General features: G+C 41.2%; 1 protein-coding gene across 5 annotated transcripts in view; it reads left to right on the top strand.

Annotated features, from left to right (window-relative positions):
- The window catches only part of PPARG (peroxisome proliferator activated receptor gamma), a 146,669-nt gene extending 119,505 nt beyond the window's left edge, over window positions 1–27,164 (top strand). For 4 of the 5 annotated variants that reach the window (XM_024243965.3, XM_054550182.2, XM_024243964.3 and 1 more), the window contains 2 exons: window positions 9,508–9,958; window positions 26,718–27,164. In XM_024243965.3, the coding sequence (XP_024099733.1) occupies window positions 9,508–9,958; window positions 26,718–26,965 (699 nt within the window). In that variant the 3' untranslated portion in view covers window positions 26,966–27,164. 5 annotated transcript variants of the gene reach the window in all.
- Window positions 27,165–27,654: the final 490 nt, after the last annotated feature.

The following is a 27,654-nucleotide window of genomic DNA, read 5'->3' as shown; positions in this document are numbered from 1 at the left end:
CTGCAACCTCTGCCTCCCTGGTTCAAGCAATTCTCCTGCCTCAGCCTCCCGAGCAGCTGGGACTACAGGTGCACGCCACCACGCCCAGCTAACTTTTTTGTATTTTTAGTAGAGATGAGTTTTCACCATGTTGGCCAGGATGGTCTTGATCTCCTGACCTCGTGATCGGCCCGCCTCTGCCTCCCAAAGTGCTGGGATTACAGGCATGAGCCACCGCGCCTGGCTTTGTAGCTCAGTTTTTAATGACAGGGTTTGGCTTTGATTCTGATGTCTGCACAATGCTCCTAGGGCTGTAAGAACTGCAGAACACACTGAGAAGACACCATCCCAGCCATGGAAAGCCCTTCTATGCAGTCATTTATTTTCACATGAACACCTCCCAGAGAGCTATGCAATTACTTGATAGATATGTGTAACTTTTCCCCTATTCAGATATATTGTTAGGAAAATCTCATTAACCTTTCATGTATTTTGATGACTATCTCAAGATGGTAGTTCTTCTGTTTAGCTAAACCATTTAGTAAGAGTAGAATCAGTTAATAGAAAAAGGAAACTTATGGCATAAAGCCATACGGTAATAAGGACAATGAGTTTTCTGATTTGAAAATAGGTCTTTGATACCTCAACAATAATATACCTGGATTCAATTCTTTACAGTATAAAAAAACCTTGCACATTTATTAGGTTTAAGCCACATGTACCTGACTACTGCTATTATTATCCTCTTTATTTTAGAGATAAGGAAAATAAAGTCCAGAGAGGTTAAACATTTTGCCCTAAGACCCCACAGCAAGTGTATAGAAGACCTGGGACTATAATGCAGGTTTTCTGGCCTCTAGTTCAGAGCATTCGTAGCATGCTAGCTCCTCAGTAGCACAGTACTTTAGGAAGCTAGTCTTTCCCACTTGCTGGTAGTAAGCCAGGGAGATATAATACACTAAGAAAGCTTCGCTCTGAGAAAACTTTCTATGATTGTTTTTTCTCAATTTTTAGAATAGTAGGAATTCTTCACCTCATCTGCTATCCCAACATATTCACAATTGGAAAATTTTTGTGCTGTTTCGGTTCTTTTCAAATTACAAAAGTCCTTGACTAGGACTGCTGGCTTTTACATGCACAGGACTGCACAACACTGGTGTTCATAAAGCTCATTCGTTCAATGAGAAAATTGGCCATAGCAAATCAAAAATAAATGAAGACCTCTGCATAGCTGATTGGACTACAGAAAATAAACCATTCATATCCAGGAAGAAAAAATTAAAAGGATTGCTGAAAAGGAAAGAGCCCTAAAGCAAACTATCTACAGTTTTGGTTAGTTTTCTTTTCTTTTCTTTTCTTTCTTTTTTTTTTTTTTTTTTTGAGGTGGGGTCTTGCTCTGTTTCCCAGGTGGGAGTGTCTTGTTGTATTGGCCAGGCTGGCCTTGAACTCTGGGCTCAAGCAGTCCTCCCACCTCAGCCTCCCAAAGAGCTGGTATTGCAGGTGTGAGCCACCAGCCATGATTAGTTTTCATCAACTGCTTTCTCACCTTCTTTTCATCCTCCAATTCATACCTGCAATCCTTATTAGAAATCCTGTCAACTTAATAGTACCAGAAAGTCAGGCAAAAGACTGAAGAAAAAAAAAAAAGCCTCGGTGGTCAAGAACTTAAAATTACACTACTGGTGTCCAACGTGCTGTTATCTGTGTTACTGGAGGACACCCTCAAGATACCTCACTCCAGTTGACTCCTTGGCTCTAAATCTTTGAGTTAAAAAATAAGGAGGTTCTTTATGAAATAAACAGGTATTAAGCTATTTAAAGGAGAGAGCTGTAAAATGCTTGATTATGGGCTTTTCAGGTTCAGAGGCCAAGCGTTTGTCATTTTCTTCCAGTAACTAGAACTGTGTCTTGCCCCTAATAGTTACTCAGACTATATTTGCTTAATTGAGTTAAACACGGTTGCCTATGCCCTTTGAAATTCTGGACTTTCAACAGAGGGCCTCTAGCCCAATATTTGCTTACCAAACTGGACATCATTGATGATCTGGATTCAGGCAGGGTCTGGAAAAAGAGAGACTGGGCCAAATTAAAATAATCCATTCACTGATGACACAAAACTAAACTACAATTGTTTGGCACCCTCTCTTCTCCTTATCTTGCAAAATCAAATTAAGCACTAGTGGAAAGAAACAGTTCAGAGAGGAATATGGGAAAGAAAAAAAAACCAAAATGTGATTTCCAACGAGACTAGAGATTTGTTCTTTATCTACATGGTCGTGTTATTCATTTGATAGCATCTATCTCAGGGGTATTATGTTATCTCTTGGCCAGGACTCATGAAAGTTAAGATTTGCATTGATAGGAAAAGTTTTGCAGAAATGTGGACTCTTGAGAGGGTGGGAGGTATATAAAAGTGGCTATGGCTGTGCAGCAGAGCAATTTGCATTTCTTACACACCCTGCTTGAGACTGATGTCATTAGTGTTGGTTAGGCCAAGGCTAGGGGAGGGTGACCCTAGCCCTCAGAATAGTGGGTGACCAATTACCCAGAACCTTTGGAAAAGGAAATGACTTGATTGAAGAGGCCATTCTTTAAATGTATCTTACTGCTCAATTTCACCATTGCCTATTGTAGAATGCCCGCTGCCCACTCAGCATTTGCCTTTAGGCAGACCAGGACTCCTTCCCCTCCCCAACTAAACTTCCTTCTCCTGTATCTTATTCCCTAGGGCCACTTGCACCTTTCAAATGGATAAATTAAATTCCCCTGCTCCCCTTCTACCAACTTTAACATCATATCCTTGGTGTATGATGCCCTACTTTTCATTGTTTTGCCTAAATAAGAGTATGCTTGGGAATTTTAGGCTTAGGGCCAGGAAAAGATGGGATATGGAATCGTCAGCTATAGATTGCCGGGCAAGAAATTTTAGGAGCAATAGACCTTTTAACCACCCTCAATAGGATGGAACTGACTGTCCGTACAACCTATTTCCCTTTCAGTGGCTTGCTCCAGCCAAGGCCCCTTATTTAAGAGATCTTTCTGCACTCTGAAAACCATGCATATGCCAGAACTAGGTGCTCTGTTTCATGAAGGCAGTTTGATAACTGAATGGACTTTGGAAGTGCCCAGTGTTTGACTATTACCCTGGTGTGATGATCACACTGGGTGTATCATTGTCACATGATCCCATGTTTGTTGATGAAAATAAACAGTGGTTTTCAAAAACCATTTTCAGTGCCATGGTTTGTCATAAAACAATAAATAGAAAAACGCTTGATGTGCCTGCCAACTTTTTACCCCCTATCTAAGAGATGGCGAAGCTCTGGCTGCACTCTATCTGCAAATAAGGAATAAAACTTTTTATTTGTGCTATATTGGACTTTGGGTTCCAAAGCATCACATTGTTTATGGTAGGTACATGTGAAGTCACCGTTTTTATAATTATAAGAGCAAACTGGTGCCATTGGAAAAAATGGTCTTTCTAAATAGTGTGTGAAATATGAAACTAGTGAAGAATAAAATCAATATGGAAATGTAAACTTCTATGAAAACATTTCCTTACCCGTTTAAGTTTGTGCATTCTGAAATTTACAATGGCCATCAAACCCAGTGACTCAAAGCTATTGGAAAGATATCTGTCCTTTTAAATCCTACACTTACAGCTCAACAACATATGGGCTCTTTTCCCTTTATCTCTGGAAAAGCCTGACTGAGCTGGAATTTGCTCCCCAAAGGAAAGACATCAGGCAGAATCCTCAGAGAAAGGGGCTTAGGGACCCCAGTAGAAATAAAATCAGGATAGTAGTGCCAATTCATTTCTGGGGCTGCTGGAGAAGTTAGGCTTCTGGGATCATTCATCCATGTATCAATATTAATAAAATAAATTCTTCTATTGCCAGGACTGTCAGGAATAGCTAAAGATGTAAAAGATCTGAACCAGTGTGTTCTTTCAGAGAATAAGTTAAAAATAATATTTTATAGAGTTAAAAAGAAAAGCACTTGGATTTTTTTTTTCCAATGGCTGGACTCAGTTGGCCAATACCCTTGTTTGCCCGCTGAGTAACTCTTTGGCTGGCAATTGATTTTTTTAAGAGCTGTGGTTATGTGCTAGTTCATTAGAGTGTGAATAATTCTTCATATTAAGTTTTCATTTGTTTGTCTTAAATCTCTAAACCCTGCAGAAAAGCAGAATATCTTTGACAGCTTTCAAACTTCACTTCCATCACACATAGCACTCCACCAGCACCTCTAGGAAACAGTGGTTCACAAGGCACTGCCCCAAGACCCCAGCATGTAAGAGCGTTAGTTTAAAATCTCCAGTTCATCCTAGAATAGTCATTTTAAAAGGAAAAGAAGAAGTGGGGAAGTCCTATAGAAAGCAATGGAAAGGGAAAATTTCTCAACCCAGAATCGGGGCTTAGGTTCTAGTTCCTGGTTTGCTATAAATGGCACTTTGACTTTGGAATGTCTCTGGCTTCCGTTTATTCATTAGTCAGAGAATGATGGGGCAGATTACTTCTGAAGACCCCTTATGTCCTATAAATCTCATGGTTCTCAACAAGAGGGAAACAGGAACAACAGGGGCAGAAACTAACAAGAGGCTGAGGAAACCAAACCAATGAGTTTTGGATTGTAGCTAACCGAGGAGAACCGTGTGTGTGAAAGGTGATGAAAGTCAGATGTATAAAAAGGAAGAAGGAAACAAAATGAAAACGATGAGCCCTAAGAATTCAGTGTTTTTCCCTGGTAAAACTAAGAACATCAGGAAAGCCACACTTCATGAGGCACACATTTTTCCAAGCCAGTTTTTACACTTGTTACCTCAAGTGATTGTTTGAGAGAGAGTAGAGGGGTTGACTACACTCATTCAATCTGCCAAATTAGAAAAGTCACCCTGAATACCCTGTGCTTTTTGAGTGATTTTCATGTTTATCTCCCTTAGCTTGCTATTTTGTTATTCAAAAGGAGTGTAAACTTACAGCATTCATGTATAATACCTTTCATAACTCATGTTAAAATGCTGATGTTATTGGATTTGTCATTAACACTACTGTTCTATTTCTCCATTCAAAAAGGTAAAAAAAAAATTAATTACTCTATTTTCATCATTAATCCCATTTACCCCATTGTCTTTGTATTCTACATAGGAAGCATGCCATAGATCTATAATTGAATTTACTTATCTATATAAAATAGTACTTTTAATCCCATCCTGAAAATCAAAATATATTTTTTAGAATCAAAATATGTCAAAATTGAAAATCAAAATGTGTCAAAATATTGAAAATTGAAATATTCAAAATTAATTATATTTGATGTAGCCCTCAAAAAATTGATTTCTCCTTACAGAAATCATTTTGCTTTCCTGGAAAAACACTGGGTTCACGTGCAGCTTTCTTCATTCCGTTCTGGTTTGTCCAGTATATGAAAAGCACAAGCACACAATGACCAGTGACAGATTCACCATGAAGCTAATGAAGCTTCATGGGGCTCTTCCCTTGTGCAGAGCTCCTTCCAGTGCTTGAGGAAGGGCCCAAGCAATTTTATTCTCATAATTTGTAATATTTTCCTTAGAGAGGCTCCACTACTATGTATATTTTATGCCCCACAAAACCTGAATTCACCCCTCATGTCCCAGTTGTAATTAAACTTTCTTTCCTGTTAAGGAGGGATGTTTACCCAGCCTTTTGATGTAGGGTCTGAAGATAAATACACTGTTAGCCCCAAACTAGAAGTGTAAAATCATTAAGACAAAATTTGAGGATGACACGGCTCCTATAATGGCAATCTTTGGATGATACTGTCCAAGCTGATGGAAAGTGTAAGGACTCCACTTTGCTTTCTAAAAAATAGAAAAACACAGCCATGGAAGTGCAGTACATTTTGTATGGAACATTTTACCACATTGTACCAAATGTCATGTTAAATTAATGATTCAAGATAAAATACAGACCAAATTTAACCAGGGTTTGAAGGGGTTCTCTCTCCATAAAGCAGGCTGGCCACGATCTTCTCACTAGGTTTGAGGGTAAGGAGGTCCCCTGTGAAATATGAAACTGAACTGTCTGCTATCTAAGAATTGGTGAATTGGTTGCAAAGAAAGGCAGACCACGCCCACCCAGGGATCACTCTTGCAGTTTGACAGATCTACCTGGAGGGTGAAAAAAATCTATGCAGCCTTCAGAAATGCAGTGAAAACAGTATAATCAGATATGACTAGGGAAAAAAAAAAAAAAAACTGGTGTTCATTTGCATGTCAACACCCAGAATTCTCTGCTAGTTCACCTCTTCTTCAGAATGCAGAAAGGATTGAAAAAGCTGAAATGGGGCCGGGTGCAGTGGCTCATGCCTGTAATCCCATCACTTTGTGAGGCAGAGGTGGGTGGATCACCTGAGGCCAGGAGTTCAAGACCAGCCTGGCCAACATGGTGAAACCCCGTCTCTACTAAAAAAATTTAAAAAATAAAAAATAAAAAAAATAGCCGGGCGTGATGGTGGGTGCCTGTAATCCCAGCTATTCTGGAGGCTGAGGAGAATCGCTTGAACCCAGGAGGTGGAGGTTGCAGTGAGCCTAGATCACACCATTGCACTCCAGCCTGGGCAACAGGAGCAAAACTCCATCTCAAAAAAAAAAAAAAAAAAAAAAAATGAAATGGTTTGGCATGATGGTGGGGTGCTGATTCCTCTCTCTGTCCTTGAGTATTTACTGCCAGGAAATCCTGACCAACATCAATTGCCAAGGGGTTAAAGTCACATTGTTGTTAAATTGGGAGAGAAAATTAGCAGGATTTTGTGCCCTATGTTCAACTATTACAGAGTTTCGAAAACAGGAACCTGGAGCTTTATATGAGGGGACAGGGGAAGTAAAGGGGAAGAGTGACAAGGGTGATTTATCAGGGCATAGTTCCAGATAAATCACTTACATGGAGGTGAAAGAATTTCATGCATATGTTCTGTGCCAAGAAGCCAAATGGTTGAGCAGAAGCTCGTCTGAAAGTTGAAGTGGGCAGTTCAGGGTACAGTCTTTCCACATGTGAAAAGATGATGATTTTATATTCATGTTATTTGTACTCCTGCATGTGCAGTTGGTCTTTTCAGGTGTCCAGACCATCATTTTCTCATGACATTAAAGAAAGCCAATAAAGGCTAGTTGTGGTGGCTCACACCTATAATCCTAGCACGCACTTAGGGAGGCCAGAGCAGGACGATCGCTTGAGCCCAGGAGTTCAAGACCAGCCCGAGCAACATAGTAAGACCTCATCTCAAAAAATGAAATAATTTTTTTTTAGAAAAAGAGAGTCAGTATTTCATTAATATAAATTATAATACACTATAAAATGCCTGGAGGACAAGAAACACATTTTCTCTAGGTTCTGTGAAAGCATCATTATGCATTCAAATTTTTCTCATAATTAGAACCTGACGTTCTGGAAAAATACAGTAAATTTTCATTGATGTTACTTGCTCTGCCCCCCTTGTATTCCTCCCATTAATAATATTAATCCTGAAAAGAAAAAAAGAAAAAGGAAAAAAACCACCCAAGCAAAATGTTTAAGAAATACGGTAAGGACAGTTTGGTCCCAATTTCCTTGAAAAATTAGAGCCACCAAGTAAACCTGTTTGGGGGTCCTCAAATCTGTCCTCTTTTGGAGTTTGCTAAGTAGTACAGTTGAAGTGAATTTTTTGGTAACAAAAGTAAAAACTTCCAGAATAACTCCAGTAAAGGGTGTTGATGTGACGTACAAGTTTGGAAATATATTTAACATCTGAGAGTCCTTAATATTGGTGTTATTTCCTCCAGTTTAGAACAAACTTAATCTTTTGATGAAAATCATAGAGTTCCATAGATATGAATAGACTCTCCAAGCAGTGCATCTTGAAGCCGGCTGCCACGGCCACTCACGCACCTTCTCTCTGCCCTTTCAGGAGAGAATTCTCAGCATCTCTGCTCAAAACAATTTTTCCTTTTAGTCCATCAGAGACTTCATGTTTGTCGTGCATGCACACTCACACCTCTCCACACGTATGCCCACTCCCCACACACATCCTGCTTCTGAGAAATGCAACTAGAATTTCCTCCGGAGAAGAGATGGAAACCCCTGATTGAGAAATTTAAGGCCTAGGAAAGGTAAATGACTTTTCTCAAGTCACATAGCTCACCACAGAACCAAAGCTGGAACCCAGATACCCTCAGCTCTTCTTCCAGTGCTTTCAGGTGTACAAGTATTTGAACAGGATTCAAGGTTTAACTCCTTATGTGTCATTCAGTGTATCCAGTATAAGTAAAATGATGCCCCTTAGTCAGAACAGCCTTGAGAATTTCTCAATGACTACAAACCTTGGTTAGTTCTATACAAGGGAAGTAAGAGACAGAGAATGTCATGACCAAACGACTTAACTTTTGAAGGCAGCCTATTGCAAACTTGAATAATTGGGGCATGTATTTTATTGATTGTTTGACCTATAAGGACAGATATTTTAAAATATAAATTCAAAACTGTTTTTTTGCAGCATTCACCTATAGGCCTTCTATATCTGCTCTTTGTGAAATAGATGGCTTCCAGAGCATTAAAAAAAGAAATAGACATTTTCTTGGTTCAAGAGCTCTAATCTGCTTTCAGAGTGATTTTTAATAATTAAGCATATTTTATGTGCACATAGTTTCATTTGTGATCTGAGAAGATTTCATCTAAAACAGAAAAGTTATTACCTGTGAAGGAGAACAAAGGAAAAGGAAAAAAAAAATTTAAGAAAAAAAATTTTTTTAAACCTGTAAAGTTACTTTATGTTCAAGTGGGTATTTTCAACGCTGAGTTGCTGAAATGATTTTTTATTGAAAGAAGGTTAAAAGTGTATTTCGTTGAAAGCCAAGATAAACAGTAGATTTTGTATTGTATCATTTTAAAAATCAACAATCAGCCGGGCGTGGTGGCTCATGCCTGTAATCCCAGCCCTTTGGGAGGCCAAGGCGGGCAGATCACTTGAGGCCAGGAGTTCAAGACCAGCCTGGCCAACATGGTGAAACCCTGTCTCTACTAAAAATATAAAAATCAGCTGGGTGTGTTAGTGCATGCCAGTAATCCCAGCTACCCAGGAGGCTGAGGCAGGAGAATTGCTTGAACCTGGGAGGTGGAGGTTGCAGTGAGCCCTGATTGTGCCACTGTAATTCAGCCTGGGCGCAGAGTGAGACTCTGTCTCAAAAACAAACAAACAAATAAATACATATAAAAATCAACAATGAAGACTCCCCAAACAAAGGAAATCAGGACTCTTAGCCAGTCATAGGTAAAGTGTTATAGTGTAAATTGAAGGGAAAGAAGACCAAAATTGGTGAAATATGTTTGGTCCCAGAAGATAATTAAGATGAATAAAAGAACTTGAGAGTATTTTCTCATTATTAAGCATCTTCAGCTTTAAAGATTTTAGTTAGCAAAGCAAGTTTACATAAACAGTTTTCTGAACTGGGGTGGCATTCACTGTGAGTTAGAAATCTCCAAGTCACCCACGTTTTCCCTGTTTTATTTGCAGCCATTCGTTATCTATGACATGAATTCCTTAATGATGGGAGAAGATAAAATCAAGTTCAAACACATCACCCCCCTGCAGGAGCAGAGCAAAGAGGTGGCCATCCGCATCTTTCAGGGCTGCCAGTTTCGCTCCGTGGAGGCTGTGCAAGAGATCACAGAGTATGCCAAAAGCATTCCTGGTTTTGTAAATCTTGACTTGAATGACCAAGTAACTCTCCTCAAATATGGAGTCCACGAGATCATTTACACAATGCTGGCCTCCTTGATGAATAAAGATGGGGTTCTCATATCCGAGGGCCAAGGCTTCATGACAAGGGAGTTTCTAAAGAGCCTGCGAAAGCCTTTTGGTGACTTTATGGAGCCCAAGTTTGAGTTTGCTGTGAAGTTCAATGCACTGGAATTAGATGACAGCGACTTGGCAATATTTATTGCTGTCATTATTCTCAGTGGAGGTAAGATTTGTCTTTTGATCTTCTATGAAAGAGGGTGGGATGACGGTGGGGTGGCCAAAAGAATTTTGGATTTCCTTAGTGTTAGTCTGCATTGTCACTTTAAGTGTCAATGGCATAATGCCATGAATCATCACTACACATGCAAAACACTGTACCAAGAAAGAGTATCATAGGTTTGCGGTGTGAGAGTTATAAGTAACCCAGGATCGTCTCTTTCATCCCTCAACAATATATTTTTTCCAGTCAAATGCCCTCTTCTCCTTTTTCGTTTTCTTTTCTTTTCTTTGTCTCTTTCTTTTCTTTCCAGAAAGGAAGATTAGAGGCCAATCTAATCTTTGGTTCCTGTAAGTAATGGCATGTATAACTTTGCTTAAGACAATGCTCACTTGATGTAGAGAAGGGACTACTAAGTATTTCTGGTCAAATCATGCTCCTGCCCCACCATCAGTAAGATACTACTTTGAATTGCTTTCGTGATATCAGGAATTAAGGAATACCTACTGACCTCCACCCACTCTCTTGTGTGGATTCCTCTGATGGCTTCCCTTAAAGTACCTTTGTGAGGTAGTTAGTTGTGATTAAGAATGCAATCTGAACCGAACACACAACATAGAAATAAATTTAGTTATTTAGCAATTTGTTGTATTTTTGGCCCTGCAAGTACATGATCTGACTAACCAATTCCAAAAGCCAGATTTTCGTCTGAGTGTGACTTTTTTCTTTTTTTTTTTTTTTTTTTTTGTGTGTGAGACAGGGCCTCACTCTGTCACCCAGACTGGAGTGCAGTTGCACAATCATAGCTCACTGCAGCTTCTAACTGCAGTTAGTAAGCTATGGTCATGCTACTTCATAAAAGTAATACGTGGCCATTTTACAGTTGGGCTCAAGCGATTCTCCCACCTCAGCCTCCTGAGTAGACAGGACTACAGGTGCACACCAACATTCACTGCTAATTTTTAAAATTTTTTTGTAGAGATGAGGTATCATTATGTTGCCCAGGCTGATCTCAGATTCCTGACCTCAAGCAATCTTCTCACCTTGGTGTCCCAAAGCGCTGGAATTATAGGCATAAGCCACCACGCACAATCTAAACGTTACTTTCATTCGCCTCTCATGAGTAGAAGAAAGTTATACTTTCATCTCTCTGTATAAAAATTGTTTTTAAGTGGCAAGTTTTCCTATTGAAGTGGACTTCGGGTGAGCTTTCTGTATGTACTCTACAGTGTATCCTCTGTGAAAAACCCATCAGGGGATAGTGGTAAACTGTGTATAACTGCACAATGTATTATAAAGAGCACGATCCCTATGTCGTCTTGTTGTCCAGTTGAAAGGAGAATGTTTCTGAAATCAGGTGCATAGTGCAGTAGTCATAAGAATAGCAAACATTTATTTAGTACTTGCTGTGTGCCAGGCAGTGTTCTAAGCACTTCATGCATATTTATTCAATCCTCACAACAATTCAGGGAAGTAAGGACCATTTTACAAATGAGGAAACCAAAGCACTGAGAGGTTTTCTCATTTGCCTGAGGTCACGTGGCTAGCAAAAGATGGAGACAGGATTGTGAGCCAGGCATGCTGGCTCAGACTCTACACTCTCTACCATCACATCATGCGGAATACCGGCCTTTAAATGCCTAGGGTGCAAATAGATCACAATACGGCATAGTTTACCTTTGGAGCTGTTAAGTCCAGGGTCAAGTCGTGATTCACTTTAAAATAACTATTTGATATTATGGGTTTTTGCTGTTGTTGTTGTTGTTGTTGTTTGTTGTTTGTTTTTTTGTTTTTGAGGCGAAGTCTTACTCTTGTTGCCCAGGCTGGAATGCAATGGCACGATCTCGGCTCACTGCAACCTCCACCTCCCGGGTTCAAGGGATTCTCCTGTCTCAACCTCCCGAGTAGCTGGGATTACAGGCACATGCCACCACACTTGGCTAATTTTTGTATTTTTAGTAGAGACGGGGTTTCATCATATTGGTCAGGCTGGTCTCGAACTCCTGACCTCAGGTGATCCGCCTGCCTCGGCCTCCCAAAGTGCTGGGATTATAAGCATGAGCCACCATGCCCGGCCGACATTATGTTTAGTAGAACAAAAATATACTACCTGGCATGGTTTAATATCTTGACCAAATCTACTTCCTAAATTAATCCCTGGCTCTCTGGTATCTTTGATTAATTCAGCAAAAAAGGATGAGATTCCAGTATATAAGAGGTTTGCCAGAAGAAAAATATTAAATTTTGAAAAACCAGATTAGAAAAACAGTTGATATTATTTATCTAGTATTTTATTTTACTTCATTTTATTTGATTTTATTTTTCGAGATGGAGTCTTGTTCTGTCTTGCAGTGGTGCGATCTCGGCTCACTACAGCTGAGTTTTCCGCCTCCTGGGTTCAAGCGACTCTCTTGCCTCAGCCTCCCTAGTAGCTGAGATTACAGGAATGTACCACTACACCCAGCTAATTTTTGCATTTTTAGTAGAGACAGGGTTTCACCATGTTGGCCAGTCTGGTCTCAAACTCCTGACCTCATGATCCACCTGCCTCAGCCTCACAAAGTGCTGGGATTACAGGCATGAGCCACTGCACCCAGACTATTTATCTACTATTTTAAGGCACATTTTACTTTTAATAAAATTTGGAAATATATTAATATTTAATTTATTTCAAATATTTTTCCTAAGCATGCTATATATCCCATGTCTATTCTTTTCACTTAGTCAATTTCCCATGTCATTACATACTCTTTGTTAATACTTTTTGTTAACTTTTTAAATAAAAGTAATACACAGTCATTTTATAATTGAAAGAGTACAGAAAAGTATAAGTGAAAAGTAAAGGGCTTTGCCCTTAGGATAAAATAGAATTAACAAAGTCCTATTTTTCCTATCAAGAAGTTTACATGCACACTCACGTATATAGATATATACGTACACATATGTGTATGTTCATAGCAGTTTGTATTCCTACCCACATATACAAAGGGAAGCATTTGAAATGAGCCATTCAAAGGTACTTAGTTTCTACTAGGCAAGGTCTAGACAAGAAACAGTCATGAGAATTCTGGGCTTTATGAAGTGAGATCTGAATCTCAGGCATCTATCGAGGGTGAGATCCACCTCCCCGATTGTGCTTCCTTAGAGTAAGACAAAATTTCTCAATTAGTTTTTCCTCCTATTCCAGATTTTCCATTCAGCTAAGCAAGAGGCTTTCATCCGCTAAACAAATTTCTGATCCTACCCAATCTTAACAAGAGTGATTGTTTTCTCCTCTGCAATTTATTCTAAAGTCTATCAATTACTTTGGTGGTTTCAGAAAGAAGTGCTTTTGTTGGGGATCCAGTTGGCCTCATTCTGAGCTGGCTGTGGATTCACAGAAGAACTTCACTTCAGCAAAGGCACTTAGGGCCCCAGACTAAAAGAAAGATGAGCAAGATGTACATCATCTAAGAGTGGGTGGGGGTAAGGAATTGGGGATTAATGGGGGTGTACCTAGAGGACTCAAAGAGATTTTTAGATGAAAGTAACTGATTTGACCCAACTCAGTATTTGCTGGGGAAAGTGGAGTTGCTACCTAAGATTGCTGCCATTGAACTTCAGCCTTAAAAACTGCTGATACCATTTGATTGGTACTTAGATTTGCCTGGGCTTAGCATCTCTGCTGTTCACTCAGCTCTCAAACCAAGTTGCTGAGAAAGATGACCTAGTTCTTCTCGAGTCTTTCTCCCCTCTCTCTTTCTCCCCTGAGCTTGGGGGCAAGAATTAGACTAAATGAAAGGAACAGCAACCTATTCTAGAACCAAAGTTCAGGACTTGGTACCTTTTTAAGGGCATTTCATGTCCATTCTCTCATTCGATCCTGACAGTGCTCCTGGGCTTTTAATTCTCATTTCACAGAAAGAAAAGTGAGGGTCATAAACTTAAGCGATTTGTCTGAGATCTGACAAACTAGTGCCACCGTGGAACTAACATTGAAACCTGGATGTCGTAACTGTCCCCTCTGGCCCTGGCCAGTGGATTGTGGTCAGCACACTCACTCTTGTGTTGGTGGCTGCAACCTGTTCTCTCTTCACTATATCCCTAAAGTAGGCCCATACCTAGAAGCCAGGAACAGCGCTTCCTTGGTCATCATGGTAAACAATAACTTCCCTTGCACTCCCTAGTCTTACTGACAGGCTGGGCGGCGTCAAGAGTAATAAAACTGCCTCCAGCAAAGCCATGTTTGCAACTGGCGCCGCAGCATCATGCCAGCCACCCTAGCAAACTCCCAAAACCTACCCAGCAGCCAAAGCCAAGCGTAAAGCCCAGTGAAGCTGACAAGCCCCAGGACACTCTGGTGGATGTTTTGCCCCCTTGAGTGTTTGCTGTTTTGTGAAGAAAAAGTGTGGGAGAGTTCCAGCTGGAACTCTGCAGCAGGCAAAAGCTCTTTTTGTTAATTCAAAACAGTTTGGAATCCATTTCAGTTCTTCCTAAACCTCCAAGATACGGGGGAGGAAATTAACTGGATTTTACAATATATTTTTCAAGGCAAATTGCCATCGCTGTCCTAATGACAGAGAAGCTGCCGATATCACTACAACGGCTGCAGATGGCAAGTCATCCAGTCTCCTCCTGTGCCCTCCTGAGTCTGGCCTGGTGACGCAAACCACCTCGAGGGCAGCTCCTTCTTTTTCCAGCAGTCCCAGCACTGTTCCTTCTCTGTGAAGCCACTTTGGATGGCTGTTCTTGGCATGATCATAGACTTTTCTGCTGTTGAGTGGGCAAGGAGAATAGGGTAGAAGCAGGGGAATTGTTCTCATTGCTATACATTTATAGATCAAAGAGGAGCAGATATTTTATGTTAATTGGATAAGACCTAGTTCTATCAGGTCAGTAACCTGGGGTCCCTGGGGCTCCCCCATGGGTCATACCAGATAGATAGATTTTTTTAAAATTTGTTGGAATTAAAGTAGAATCAAAGCCTAGTGCTAGCCCAGAATAAGTTATTCAATAAATGCTTGTTGAGTGAATAATCATCCGAAATGATTATAATACTACCTACCATTTGTTGAAAGCTTCAGTATGTGGGAGAATCTGTCCTGGGCACTTTATATACACCCATAATCTGTTTGTTTGGGTTTCTTGGTAGGAAGACTACATGGCTGCATACATGGTCTTTTATTACCTCCATTTTATAGATGGAGAAAATGGAAATTTAAAGAGGTTAAGCAGTTTGCCGAAGGTCACAGAGCTACTAATCGGTGAGGTCAAGGTTCAGACCCAGGTCTCTCAGACTTTAAAACTGGTGCACTTAATTAACCATTAGACCCTACTTTTTGCGTATTGAGATGTGGAAGCATCTCAATTAATTGCTTCAGTCTTGGAGTTCTTTGGCGGTTATCAAAAACTGCCTATTTCCATATTGCCTGCAGATATTGTAATTAAGAATTTCCAAGGCCAGGCACAGTGGCTTATACCTGTAATCCCAACATTTTGGGAAACCAAAGTTGGAAGATCCCTTGAGCCCAGAAGTTTGAGACCAGCCTGGGCAACATAGGGAGACTTCGTCTCTACAAAAAATACAAAAATTAGCCAGGTGTGATGGCGCATGCATGTGTAGTCCAAGCTACTCTGGAGGCCGAGGCAGGAGGATTGCTTAAGCCCAGGAATTTGAGGCTGCAGTGAGCTGTGATTGTGCCACTGCACTCCAGCCTCGGCAACAGAGCGAGATCCTGTCTCAAAAAAAAAAAAAATCTCCAGATTATAGTTCAGATATTACTTATTAATATCCAAAGCCCTCCTTAAGACACCATTTTAATCTGTCTAACAAAATTAACACCCTAGGTTTTGAAAATTACTTGAGGAAGGAATAGGGCCTGGTAATAGGGCTGAAGACTGGTGTTCTGGTTCTTTAATTTGTTCAGCCAGCAGGTACCTGGAAATAATAGTACTGTTTGCAGAACTCCCCATGAAAATGGACAGTCAACTTTAAATAACTAAGTAAACACATCTCTGCTTAATCAGATACCATCTTATACTAGGTTCTAATATAGATAAGTGGTTGCAGAAAAATTTATGAGAGGAATGTTAAATTGTTGAAATACCATCCAGTCCCTTCATTTGTTCCTGCCCTTCAGAAACAAACAGAATAACCCTGATGCAGCTGTCACGGCAGAACACTCATTCCAGCTCACAGAATACCAGTGTTCAATCAGCACTGAGTTTGAGGAGCACTGGATTTGGGAGTATTCATCTCTCTTCCCTGTCCCATAGCTGCCCTTCAAACTCTTGAGACTGTTCCCAGCTCTAAAATGGAAAGGGTCGTCTTCTCTCTGGAACAAAAGACAGGATGTACTTGCTTGAATAGGCCAATGCTTTCCTGGAGGAAACTCCAGCTTATGGAGCCTCTGCTTCTGCACAGCCCAGTGCTTTCCACCCCCTCTTCATCTGCTAGCATCTACATTAGTAGTTAACTGGAGAGGAGACCAAACCCAAAATATTACAAAACATAGATATTAAAAATACTGTGAACAACAATCAGCCCACTTTCTCCCACCTCTCCTGTACCAGCTAAATATTTAGCTCCCTCATCCGTAGAGTGTTTTTGGACAAGACAGGCTGGTGCCTACATGGTGAAAATTGTTTTTCTCTCTTTTCTTGTAATATTGCAAATAAACAAGGATATCTGCTTTCTCTTGAGCAGGACAACAGCCAAAGAGTGTTACTGCATAGTTTCTGTCCCCTATCTGGGCTACGATTGTGTCTGAGAGTAATAACACTTATTTATTAACTGGAAGAAATTTTACGGGCACCTATGTTGTTTCTGCATAGCTTGTGAGGCTCCTCTCTTAGGCCACTCCTCTCATCATGCCTCCACAGCTAGTTGGCAGAATGGCTTTGAATAATGACTCGCTTTGAGTTATCTAGAAATGTCCCATTAGTTCACTATTTTCATAACCCCATAGACTTGGTTTGACAAGGGTGAAGTTTATTTATGAGTTCTCAACTGGCACCCAATTTTTAAAAACCACAGAGCTGGGGGCAGGGATAGAATGATGGGGAGGAGATGAAACATCCTAGAATCATCTGATATACTTTAAACATATACATATACAGGCTTTTGTTGTTTGTAAAATATAGAAGCATCTTTATCTGTGACTGGTTGAGAAATAAAATCCCTTCCCCAGCCCAGGCATGGTAGGCTGGGATCATCCCAGTGAGCGAGCAAGCAATTGGATTTGCCCTCAGAGACTGACTATGAGGTCGAACGCTGAGTCATTCCTGTCCCCACACCAGCAGTCCTGGAAGAGGCTCAGTCGATCAGTCAGTGGGCTGCTTTCTGGAGCACTTTATCATTTTGGGCTCTCACAATGTGTGTTTAAACTCTGAGTGACCCCAGGCAGCCTTCCAGACTGGCACAGTTCACCAAGACGTTCAGACAGATCATCTGCAAGTGAGGAAGAATGAAAACCCAGCACTGGTTCAAATCACTCCTAACAGACAGAGGTAGTGAAGGCATCACACAGTCCTAGAGAAATCTTTGGAGGGTTCACCAGCATCACAAGTAGGTAGACCAGAAGAGGCAGCCTGGCCCAGTGCAAAGCCCTGGAATCAGAGGGACAGGAGTTCCAAATCCCCACTCTCTCTCTTCCTAGATGTGTGCTTGCGGCAATTATTTACCTCCCTGAGCCTTAATTTCCTTATCAGGACCCTGAGCAAATCAAATAACATGATGTGAAGCCTCTGGCACAATGCCTGGGACATGTTCAGCCACAATAAATGCTAATTTTCCCTTTTGCCCTATATGATATGATTTGAAGCAGTGCCACTCAATCCTGCCAGTCACATTGCTGGAAATGCCACCAACAGTCATTCTTAAGATCGAGTATTACAATATAAATACTCCTAGGAGATATCAGCTAATCGCTTTATCAACTATCGATTTAAGGGGATTAGGTGTGGGTTGAGAACAAAACCCAGAAGGAAAGAGATCCTGGAGGAAGGGGAGGGCCTCGAAGTGGGGAGGATTCGGACGTCCTGTGGCCCCCGAAGGAGACGGGGAATGGCAGGACTGCTGGATTCCCAGCCTTCAGGAATTCCCATGAACTTCTTGGGGACTTCATGTGTTTAGACCATATTTAGAGAGCGTGCCTGTGTTCTGAGATCACAGGTTTTTCTCAGAGACATTGGGAAGGAGGACAGCGGGGGAGTGGGGTGGAGAGAAGTCATACCTGGCAGCTTTTAACTTCACTTACTGCCCTTCATGTGCTGTTGCCATTTCCAGAAGTTGAGGGAGTAAGGAAGGGTAGGAGTTCTTAGTCTTCCCTTCTCTCTTCCTTTCCCTCCCCTTATCCTGCCCAGAGCATCGCAGGGTAGAGCCACCAGACGGATTCAGGGCATGGAGATGGCAGGTTAGTGGGAGACTTGGAAAGGATCGTTCTTCCCATTTCAGCACCACCCTTCTTCCTCTACCTCCCACCCTGCATTTCCAGCCCCAATCAGATTCCTTCTTGGACAGAGAAGGAGCAGAAATATACATACATCACTAGGCTTAAGGGGAGACTGCAGATGGCTCCCCTGGTCCTGACAAAAAGGTGGGGAGCAAACCGCATGGCTGGACGTAAATTGAGTGACCTGGAATGACTAGAACGACAGGGGGCCCCTAACCCCAGGGTGCACAGAGGTAGGGACACAAGGGCTTTCCAGGGTCGGACAGAAATCTCAGGTTCCATTTTCACTCTGAGAGACCCAGAAATGACAGAGCCCATGCTCAGTTTCCACTGGTGGTGCTGTCGAGTGGAGGGGCTTTGAACATGGCACACAGGAAAGGGTTGCCCACCCTGTCACCAGATGGGCTTGCGCTCTGTTTTGTGGTTTGGGAGTTGCATATTGGAGGTGGGAGTGGAGTGTTGAGTTGAGGCAAGTTGATATGTAATCGCTATTTAATAGGCGGATCAAAGAAAACATTGGCTGGTTTGATTTTTATTATGGTTATCCCGCTCCACCATCCTGGCCCAGTCATATATATTATTGTTATCGGGCATAGATAGGGGAAGCAATTAAATGTGAAACTGTTATTTAAACCGGCAAGTGTCAGAATGTTAACCCACTTCAGAGTGAAGGCTCTACCAGTAACATGTGTGTTCACTGCAGAATGTGCTGGTTACAGATGATCTTTATCTGTTTGTCAAAGCATTTGCAAGATCTCTATTTTATGTCATCCCCTTTCCCTGAAAGCAGCAGTAAATGACATTGCTCCTCAAATCATCCATGGCTCAGACCTCTGATTGATTTAAGCTGGCCCTGCTAGCGTTCTTATAAATCCCCAACAAGGTGCAGGCCCAGGAGTGGAAAGGGGAAAACATCCAGAAAGCAGCGGGGGGCGGAGGGGAGGAAGGCTGAAGAGAAAAGAAAAAGGCTGAAGGGAGCAATAATTGAGGAAGAAAGAATAGGAAAAATATAGAAAGGACCCAAGAAAATCAGAGAAATGAGAGGAAAAGAAAGGTAAGAAGAAAATGAGGCAAGTTTACAGAGCAGTAATGAAAATAGTAATAGCTAATTTACTGTACAACAGACACGGTGCTAAGCACTTTCCGTATGTCCCTCAGTCCTCTAACCAACACTATGAGTTAAATTACCGCTACAGCTCCAATTGTTAAAGTGAGGAAACCGAAGTATAGAAAGGTTAAGGAACTTGCCCAAGGTTACCTAGCTTGCAAAGTTGTAATTCCAACTTCTTCTCACTCAGCTGGTAGTGTGCACCCTTGGCCACACATTAGAATCACCCAAGAGCTATTAAAAATCCTGAAGGTCATACCCCAGGCAAGTGAATCAGAATCTCTAGGGATGGGTCCCAGGCATTCGTTTGCTTTTTTAGTCTCCCCAGATAATTTTAATATGTAGCCAAAATTGGTAATCCCTGCACTAGACCAAGCTCCGATTCAAATTTAAATATTAAGAGGACACATGTATAATTTTGCTGAATTATTTTTTCCTTTTGGTAGGATGTGGTGGGAAGGAATTGCTATAGGCCACACCATGGTACTTTGCTGAATTCCGTTTAGGCCCACTGTGATTCTGATGGTTGGATCAGAAAAGTACCCTCAAATTCCCAGCATCATTTCTTCAAGGAAGTAGTGAATTGGGGCACGTGGGTTTTTTGTTTTGTTATTGTTCTTAAACCACCTTGCCTATGTGCACTCAACTACAGGAACGAGAACTTGCCTGAAACCCCAAACATGTCTGCATCAGGCATTATTTTTCTTGAGCTCCTGAATTTCTGCTCCAACCAAGAACAACTCAAAAACCTTCAATTTCCTGACTGTTGATATGCCACCCACTCCTACTTACACTCCTGACCCCAACCCCATGGAAACTGCCTTTATTCGAACAAACACAAGAATTATAATATGTTCTAAAGTTCCTCTACCTATTTCATTCTCACCATACGCTTATGAAAGAAATGTCATTGTCTTGAAAACTAAGCCTAAACCCAGAAAGATTAGATGATTTGTCCAGAGGCACACAGAAACTAAGTGGAAGAGAAACAGGACTCAAGTCTTCAGTTTCCCAATCCACCGCCTCCTAGAACATGCCTGTAAACTTAGGGAGCCGTGCAATAAAGGAAACTTGAGAGGAAGCGCAAAAGGAACTTACATTGCAAAGTACTGGGTTCCCTAAGTAGCCCTGCCTCCCCTCCAGTTTTCAGCCCACGCCTGAACTAAGGTCTTTCATTGTCTGTGGATCAATTTGCAGCTGCCCTGCAATCAGATTTGTTTTGTTTGTTTGTTTGTTTGTTTTGTTTTTTAACGCCCTAGGGACAGTCGGTTTCAGATTAGTCTCTATCAGAGAGCCAATAGGGAAAGATGCAGAAAGCCGGGAGAGCAGCTCCTAGAATAGAGACGAAACCGCCTGCATTTTTTCTGCCTCTCCTTCAGGAGACTCCGCTGTGGTCATCTGGTTCCCTAATTGAGACACCTCCTGAGAAAATCTGTGCTAGGGAAACACCCAGCCCAGGTGGGCAGATCTCAAGAGGACCAGAACGTTTGAATCTGCTTCAGATAAACCCTCCACTTAACAGAACCAGATCTGAATGAGATGGAAGCTTTGTAGATTTGCCTATAATCAACAGTGCTCTGTAATCAATTCCAGGACCATGTGGATGGAGACCGGAAAGATTTCTTTCCCAATTCTTCACAGCCTGGGGAGTAGGGAACTAGTAATTGACTCCAGCCTCCTCGAATGCTAAGTCCTGGAGTCTGAGTCACACACACTTCCCAAAAGGGCCTTCTAGGCAGCCTCCCTCAGCAGAGAGGACCCTTGGCCCTGGCCCTACTCCGGACTCAACTGTAACCTCAGCAAGGTGCAGGGAGAGGATCTCAGGCGGGCCTCCTGGGAACAGTGCCTTTTCAGGCACTCGGCTGTTGGGAATGGAGAGAGAAGAGAAAGGCCCTGGCACAGTGTGGGTGTTTGGATGGATTTCTGTGGCACAACTGTGGCACCTGGCTTAGCTCAGTAAAGGACTGAGTGTGCGTGGAGCAGAAAGGGGAAAGAGACTAGTGGGGAGCTCGTGACCAGTTGGAGGGTGGAGGGTAGGGAACAACCCTGGCAGATCCCTTTTGCCCTTGACTACAGCTTAAAGACCAAAGGAAGCTTTATTGTTGTTTAAGTAAGTCAGGTGTTCTAAGTTTAATGTTAATATGCTTTTTCAATTAGATGTTTGAGTATGTTTCCCCAGTTGAATTATGTAAAGGGAATTACAAATGAGAATATATCTTACAATTTTTGAATTAGAATCTTTGAGATTATCTATTTAGTCCGGTCTGTTTTGTTTAGACAAGAAAATTGAGCCCAGTGATCTTAATCAGTTTGCCCAAGGTCACAGAGCTGGTGAGTGAAAGCTTTAGATGTAGAATATGCAACTTTTCTCTGCTGCCCTCCTTTCCTAAACCATCTTGCCTTAACGGAGGCTCAGTGAGCGGGACAATGGGACTGATCTGTAAATGATCTAACTTGTCATTGCAGAAAATATACTTACTCCATGGCCACAAAATTTCAGCCCTTCAGCCAAGCTTCATCCATCACATCATAAAGAATAACTTGCCAAAGAGGGGTTTGAAAATCCAAACCAGATCCCTCTCCACTCCTAGAGAGGCCAGTTCCATGACACTGCACCGGAGCCAAGTGTTTCCAGCAAGCCCTGATCAGTTGCATGTTAGGGCTTGGTTGTATGATAAACGGGACCTAGTAGATTAACATCATCTCCTCAGCCCAAGGGCTGACCCCAGTGGTGCTGCTCAAGAGGAAGGAGGAGGCTGGGAGCGATGGCTCCCGCTTGTCATCCCAGCACTTTGGGGAGCTGAGGAGGGCAAATCTCTTGAGCCTAGCATTCTAGCATTCAAGAGCAGCCTGGAAAATGTAGAGATTCTGTCTCTACCCAAAAAAAAAAAAAAAGGTGGAGGAAGGAGGAGCGGCAGAAAGGCTCCAGGAGCCAGTGTCTAGTAAGCAGAGGCCTAGCCCAGGCTGAGTGGTCCCAGCCCAGGAGGGCCTCTCTCAGCACCTGTCTTTAGATGCACATCTGCCTCTGGCCTTTGAGATGCACACATTTATCAAGTAGGAAGATCCGTAGTCATTAAACCAAGGTACCAGTCTGGGGCCCAGCCTTCAGTGAAGCATCAGTGGCTTTTTCATTCCCATAGAGCAACTGCGAGGAAGGCCCCATGCTCCCAGGGACCCAGTTCTCCAGGCCAGGACCAGATCATTTGTTCCTTCTCAGAATCTGAGATCTTTTGCTGATGGTTCCAAAATTGAATGCTGAAATCTAAAAAGAAAATTACACTTATTCTGGTCAATGGGATATGTTGGAGACCTGAGAGTGAAAAAATCAAACTAAAGACCAGTTTTCTTCTTTAATGGAAAAAAAGTAAGAAAGTTAACTTAGAAGAATATTTAGAGTTCTGAAAATCCCACTCTGAGACCACTCTGCCACCTCACATTGTTCCCTTGAGCCTCATCTCGATGGATAAAGGTCACTAGAGTTTATTAGACACAGGAAAACATCGTTTACAGGAGACTTCTTCATTGTGTAGGGATTCTGCCTTCAGGCCTGTTCACCAGCCGGGAGAATTGTGCCTTTTGATCCAGGGCTCTTGGCCAGAACAGCTTTCTTGCTCATTAATTCAGTCGACCAAATGCTTCCTGTGTTTCCACTGGTGGTTCAGAAATGATCAGAACATAATCTCTGCCCTCTAATACCTCATGGTCTAACGGGGGAGAAACAAGAAAGTCAGAACTTACAATATAAGATAATAAGGAATAAGAGCAGAGCCTTTGGAACCAGACAGACTTAGATCCAAATGTCAGCTCTGCGTTTACTAGCAAGTGGCCTGTCTTGGTAAGATGCAACTTTTTTCTCTAAGTCTTAATTTCTCCCTCTGTAAAGTATGAACTCATGGGGTTATTGTGAAGATTAAATGGCATGTTGTATATGAGGCCCTTGGCACGATCTTTGGAAAATAATAACCATTCAGTGAATGTAACCTACTAGTATAGTAGTGATTGAGGTGTTTATAGGGTGCTATGAGGGCCCAGAGAAAGGAGATGAGACGAACAGGAGAGAGGAAGGGATACTGTTGAGGAAGGATTTCAGGATGGAATCCCACCACAGGCTGTATTTTGAAGAAATGGTTGAAGTCAATAAGAAGAGTGAAGGGAACGTGAGAACATTTCAGGCAGGAAGAATAAAATCTGAATAAGTGCAGAGTCCTGACAGAACATAGGGTGTTTGAGGAACTTGGTATGGAAATAGATTAATATGGCTTAACATGGAGCAAAATGAAACAGAACTGAGGCTAGAAGATGACCAGGACCAGGTCATGAAGGATATTAAAGGTGGGTAAAACTCATACCATGAAGGAGAGAAGAGTTACAGTTTTTAAAAGAAAATAAATAGCCTTCAAGAGCTCAAATTTGAAATCAATATGAGATAGATGATCAAGTGAATGTTCTGTCTTGGTGAGCCTGACTGAGAAAACCTTATAATCTAACCCAAGGCAACAAACTGAGAAATTAGAAAATAAAACTTAGAGAATAGAAAACAAAAACTGAAACCCAAACTTTTCACTTGGAATTTTAAAAACATGCTTCTATATAACTCTTAGGTTAAAAATGAAATCAAAATTGTAAGACAAGCTGTTTAGAAAAGAACTATGAGAGTACCGTTTATCAAAGCCCATGGGATGAAACCAAAGTGGCACTAAGAAGAAAATGTGGAGGCTTCAGTGCATTTATTAGAATACAAGGAATACCAAACCAAATGAATTAAGCATTCAACTCAAAAAAACTAGAAAAAGAGAAGAAAGTAAACCTAAAGAAAGTTTTAAAAAGGAATTCAATAAATTAAAAACAAAACACAATTTTTAAAAACAGACTTGATTAATAAAAACAAAAGCTATGTTTTTTTTTAAAAAAGCAAAATATAGATAAATCTTTGACAAATCAGATTTTTTTAATGAGAGAATGCACAAATAAAGAGCTCTAAGAGCTGGGCATGGTGACTCATGCCTATATTCCCAGCACTTTGGGAGGCTGAGGCAGGAGGATTGGTTGAGGCCAGGAGTTTAAGACCAGCCTGGGCTACGTACCAAGACCCCACCTCTACAAAAAATTTAGAAATTAGTTGGGTGTGGTGGCTCATGCCTATGGTCCCAGCTACTTGGGAGGCTAAAGCAGGAGGATCACCTGAACCCAGAAGTTGGAGGCTGCAGTGAGCCATCATGATGATGCCACTGCACTGGACAACAGATTAGGACTCTGTCTCAAAAAAAAAAAAAAAAAAAGCATTAAGATTAAGTTAAGCGGCATGAATAAAAATAATACATTTCATATTCTAAGACAATATCATCTACAACTTTATTCCAATATAAATTACTAAAACTTTACCATATAAGTAGTAGAAAGCCTGAATAGATAAAAACTATGGAAGAAAAATTAAAGATAGTGATAGATTTATCACCAAGCTTAGACGGGTCTGCAAACAAATTCTAAGAAACCATCAGGGAACAGATCATTACTGCGTTGACACAGAAGGCAAACTTCTCAACTCAGTGTATAAGGCTAGTTAACATTGTTACTAAAACAGGCAAAGAACGGCCCCCAAAATAACTCTAAACCGGTATCACCTACAAATACAAAAACTCTATATAAAATATTAGCAAGTGAGTACAAGAGTATAAGGAACTCTATTAATGTAATTCACTGTGCTAGGTTAAGATAAAACCATAACTCTTCAGATATCATAGCTCTTTAGATAGAAAAATGTAAAAGCATTTGATAAAAATTCAACAACATTCCTGACTAAAACAAATTAAAATTTTAAAACCCCTGGAAAGTCAGGAGTAAAACATGTTCTCCATAATCTATAGCAAACATCATAGTTGCTGATAAACCATTAGAAGCATTTTCAAAGTTAGGAATAAAACAAGAATTGCTACTATTGCTACTATTATTTAATCCCATATTGGAGGTTTTAGCCAACACACCATGGCAAGAAGAGGGAATGAGAAAGGTTAACGCTGCAAAAGAAGAAATAAATAAAGCTACCATTGCTGATATAATTATCTATCCAAAAAAAGTAGAAATCCATGATTAAAAGCTATTTGAACTGACAAAAGTTCAGAAAATTGGAATCGTTTCAATATACTAAAATCAATTAGTTTTCTACACATCAGCGGGGATATATTAGATGTAATGAAAATGAAGGGTCCATTCACAATAGAAGCTATAAAGTATTTGGGAATAAATCTAACAAGATCTACATAAAGAAAAAAGTAAAATATTTAAAAGTAATTTAAGTTCACCATTTGCAAATTGAACTAAAGAAGAAATCTAAAGAAAAACTAGTGAAAATTGCTTGCAATCTGACCACTCAAAAGAAACCTCTGTTAAAATATATCAGTATTTTAAAACTGTGTTTTGTCCTTTGGAAATATGCCGTATTAAGCAAACATAGCATAAGCAAATTAAGCAAAAAGACAAACCTTTTTTTAAAAGCATATTTGTGAAAAAAGCATATTTGAAGCTATGATAAGAAACTGAGTAGAAACTATAAAACATAGATTCATCAGGAAGGAGCAGAAGTTGAAAAGGAGATTTCTGGCTGGGCACAGAGGCTCATGCCTGTAATCCCAGCACTTTGGGAGGCCAAGGTGGGTGGATCACTTGAGGTCAGGAGTTTGAGACAAGCCTGGCCAACATGGTGAAACCCTATCTTTACTAAAAATACAAAAACTAGAAAGGCGTGGTGAGCACCTATCATCCCAGCTACTCAGGAGGCTGAGGCAGGAGAATAGCTTGATCCCGGGAGGCATAGGTTGTAGTGAGCCGAGGTCGTGCCACTGCACTCCAGCCTGGATGACAGAGCAAGACTCCATCTCAAAAAAAAGAAAAAAGAAAAGGAGATTTCTGAGTAGAAACATGTTAGCAGAGGAAACTTCATTTGGGGAACGGGATTGTTTTGATGCCATGCTCCATCCGCTGACCACACAGATTCCATCCTGGCCAGAAAAAGGCCCTGCAAAGAGCTCTGATCATTTTGGTTCTGATTCCATCCTCAGTTCTTACCCATTATCTGCTTACCCTTCCTCCCCACCTATTTAAGATACAAAGCAAAACAAACCAAAAACACAGATGAGTTGCTTGGTAGAGCTGCCTAGGCATCCAAGGCGGGGCCCAGAGGGTTTTTTGACTGAACCCCCTGTTGTGTTTTCCATATGTGCTTCCCCAGACCGCCCAGGTTTGCTGAATGTAAAGCCCATTGAAGACATTCAAGACAACCTGCTACAAGCCCTGGAGCTCCAGCTGAAGCTGAATCACCCTGAGTCCTCGCAGCTGTTTGCCAAGCTACTCCAGAAAATGACAGACCTCAGACAGATTGTCACAGAACACGTGCAGCTACTGCAGGTGATCAAGAAGACGGAGACGGACATGAGTCTTCACCCACTCCTGCAGGAGATCTACAAGGACTTGTACTAGCAGAGAGTCCTGAGCCACTGCCAACATTTCCCTTCTTCCAGTTGCACTATTCTGAGGGAAAATCTGACATCTAAGAAATTTACTGTGAAAAAGCATTTTAAAAAGAAAAGGTTTTAGAATATGATCTATTTTATGCATATTGTTTATAAAGACACATTTACAAGTTACTTTTAATATTAAAAATTACCATATTATGAAATTGCTGATAGTATTTGAAGATTGAGTCTTGTGTGTTTCCCACCCTAGACACCAGGCTTTCTTTTTTACTTCTTTTCCTTCTCCCCTCCCTCCCTCCCTCCCTCCGTCCCTTCCTCCCTCCCTCTCACTCTTCCTCCCTCCCTTCCCTCCTTTCCTTCTTCCTTTATTTTTCTTTTATTTCTTAGACATTTTAAAATATGTGAGTGGAACTGCTGATACACTTTCATTCTCAGTAAATTAATTTTTTACTCAATTTACAACTTTTCGGAACTCTGCATCTGCTTTAACAATCAGAACTAAGAAGGGAAGGGGAACTTCAGAATCAGAAACTGCTCAGAGCATGTGTTTTGTAGCCTGGATGTGCTGATATGCAGCATATCCCTGGGATTACCCAGAATTCAGTCTTCTTCCACAATCCTAACCGAGAGTTTCACTTACCACCAGCAGCCTACTCGTATACTACCTACTAATCAATGCCACTGCGCACCCAC

This window comes from Pongo abelii, chromosome 2, assembly GCF_028885655.2.
Source record: "Pongo abelii isolate AG06213 chromosome 2, NHGRI_mPonAbe1-v2.0_pri, whole genome shotgun sequence".
Lineage (NCBI taxonomy): Eukaryota > Metazoa > Chordata > Mammalia > Primates > Hominidae > Pongo > Pongo abelii.
This window is presented reverse-complemented; position numbering and strand designations above follow the sequence as displayed.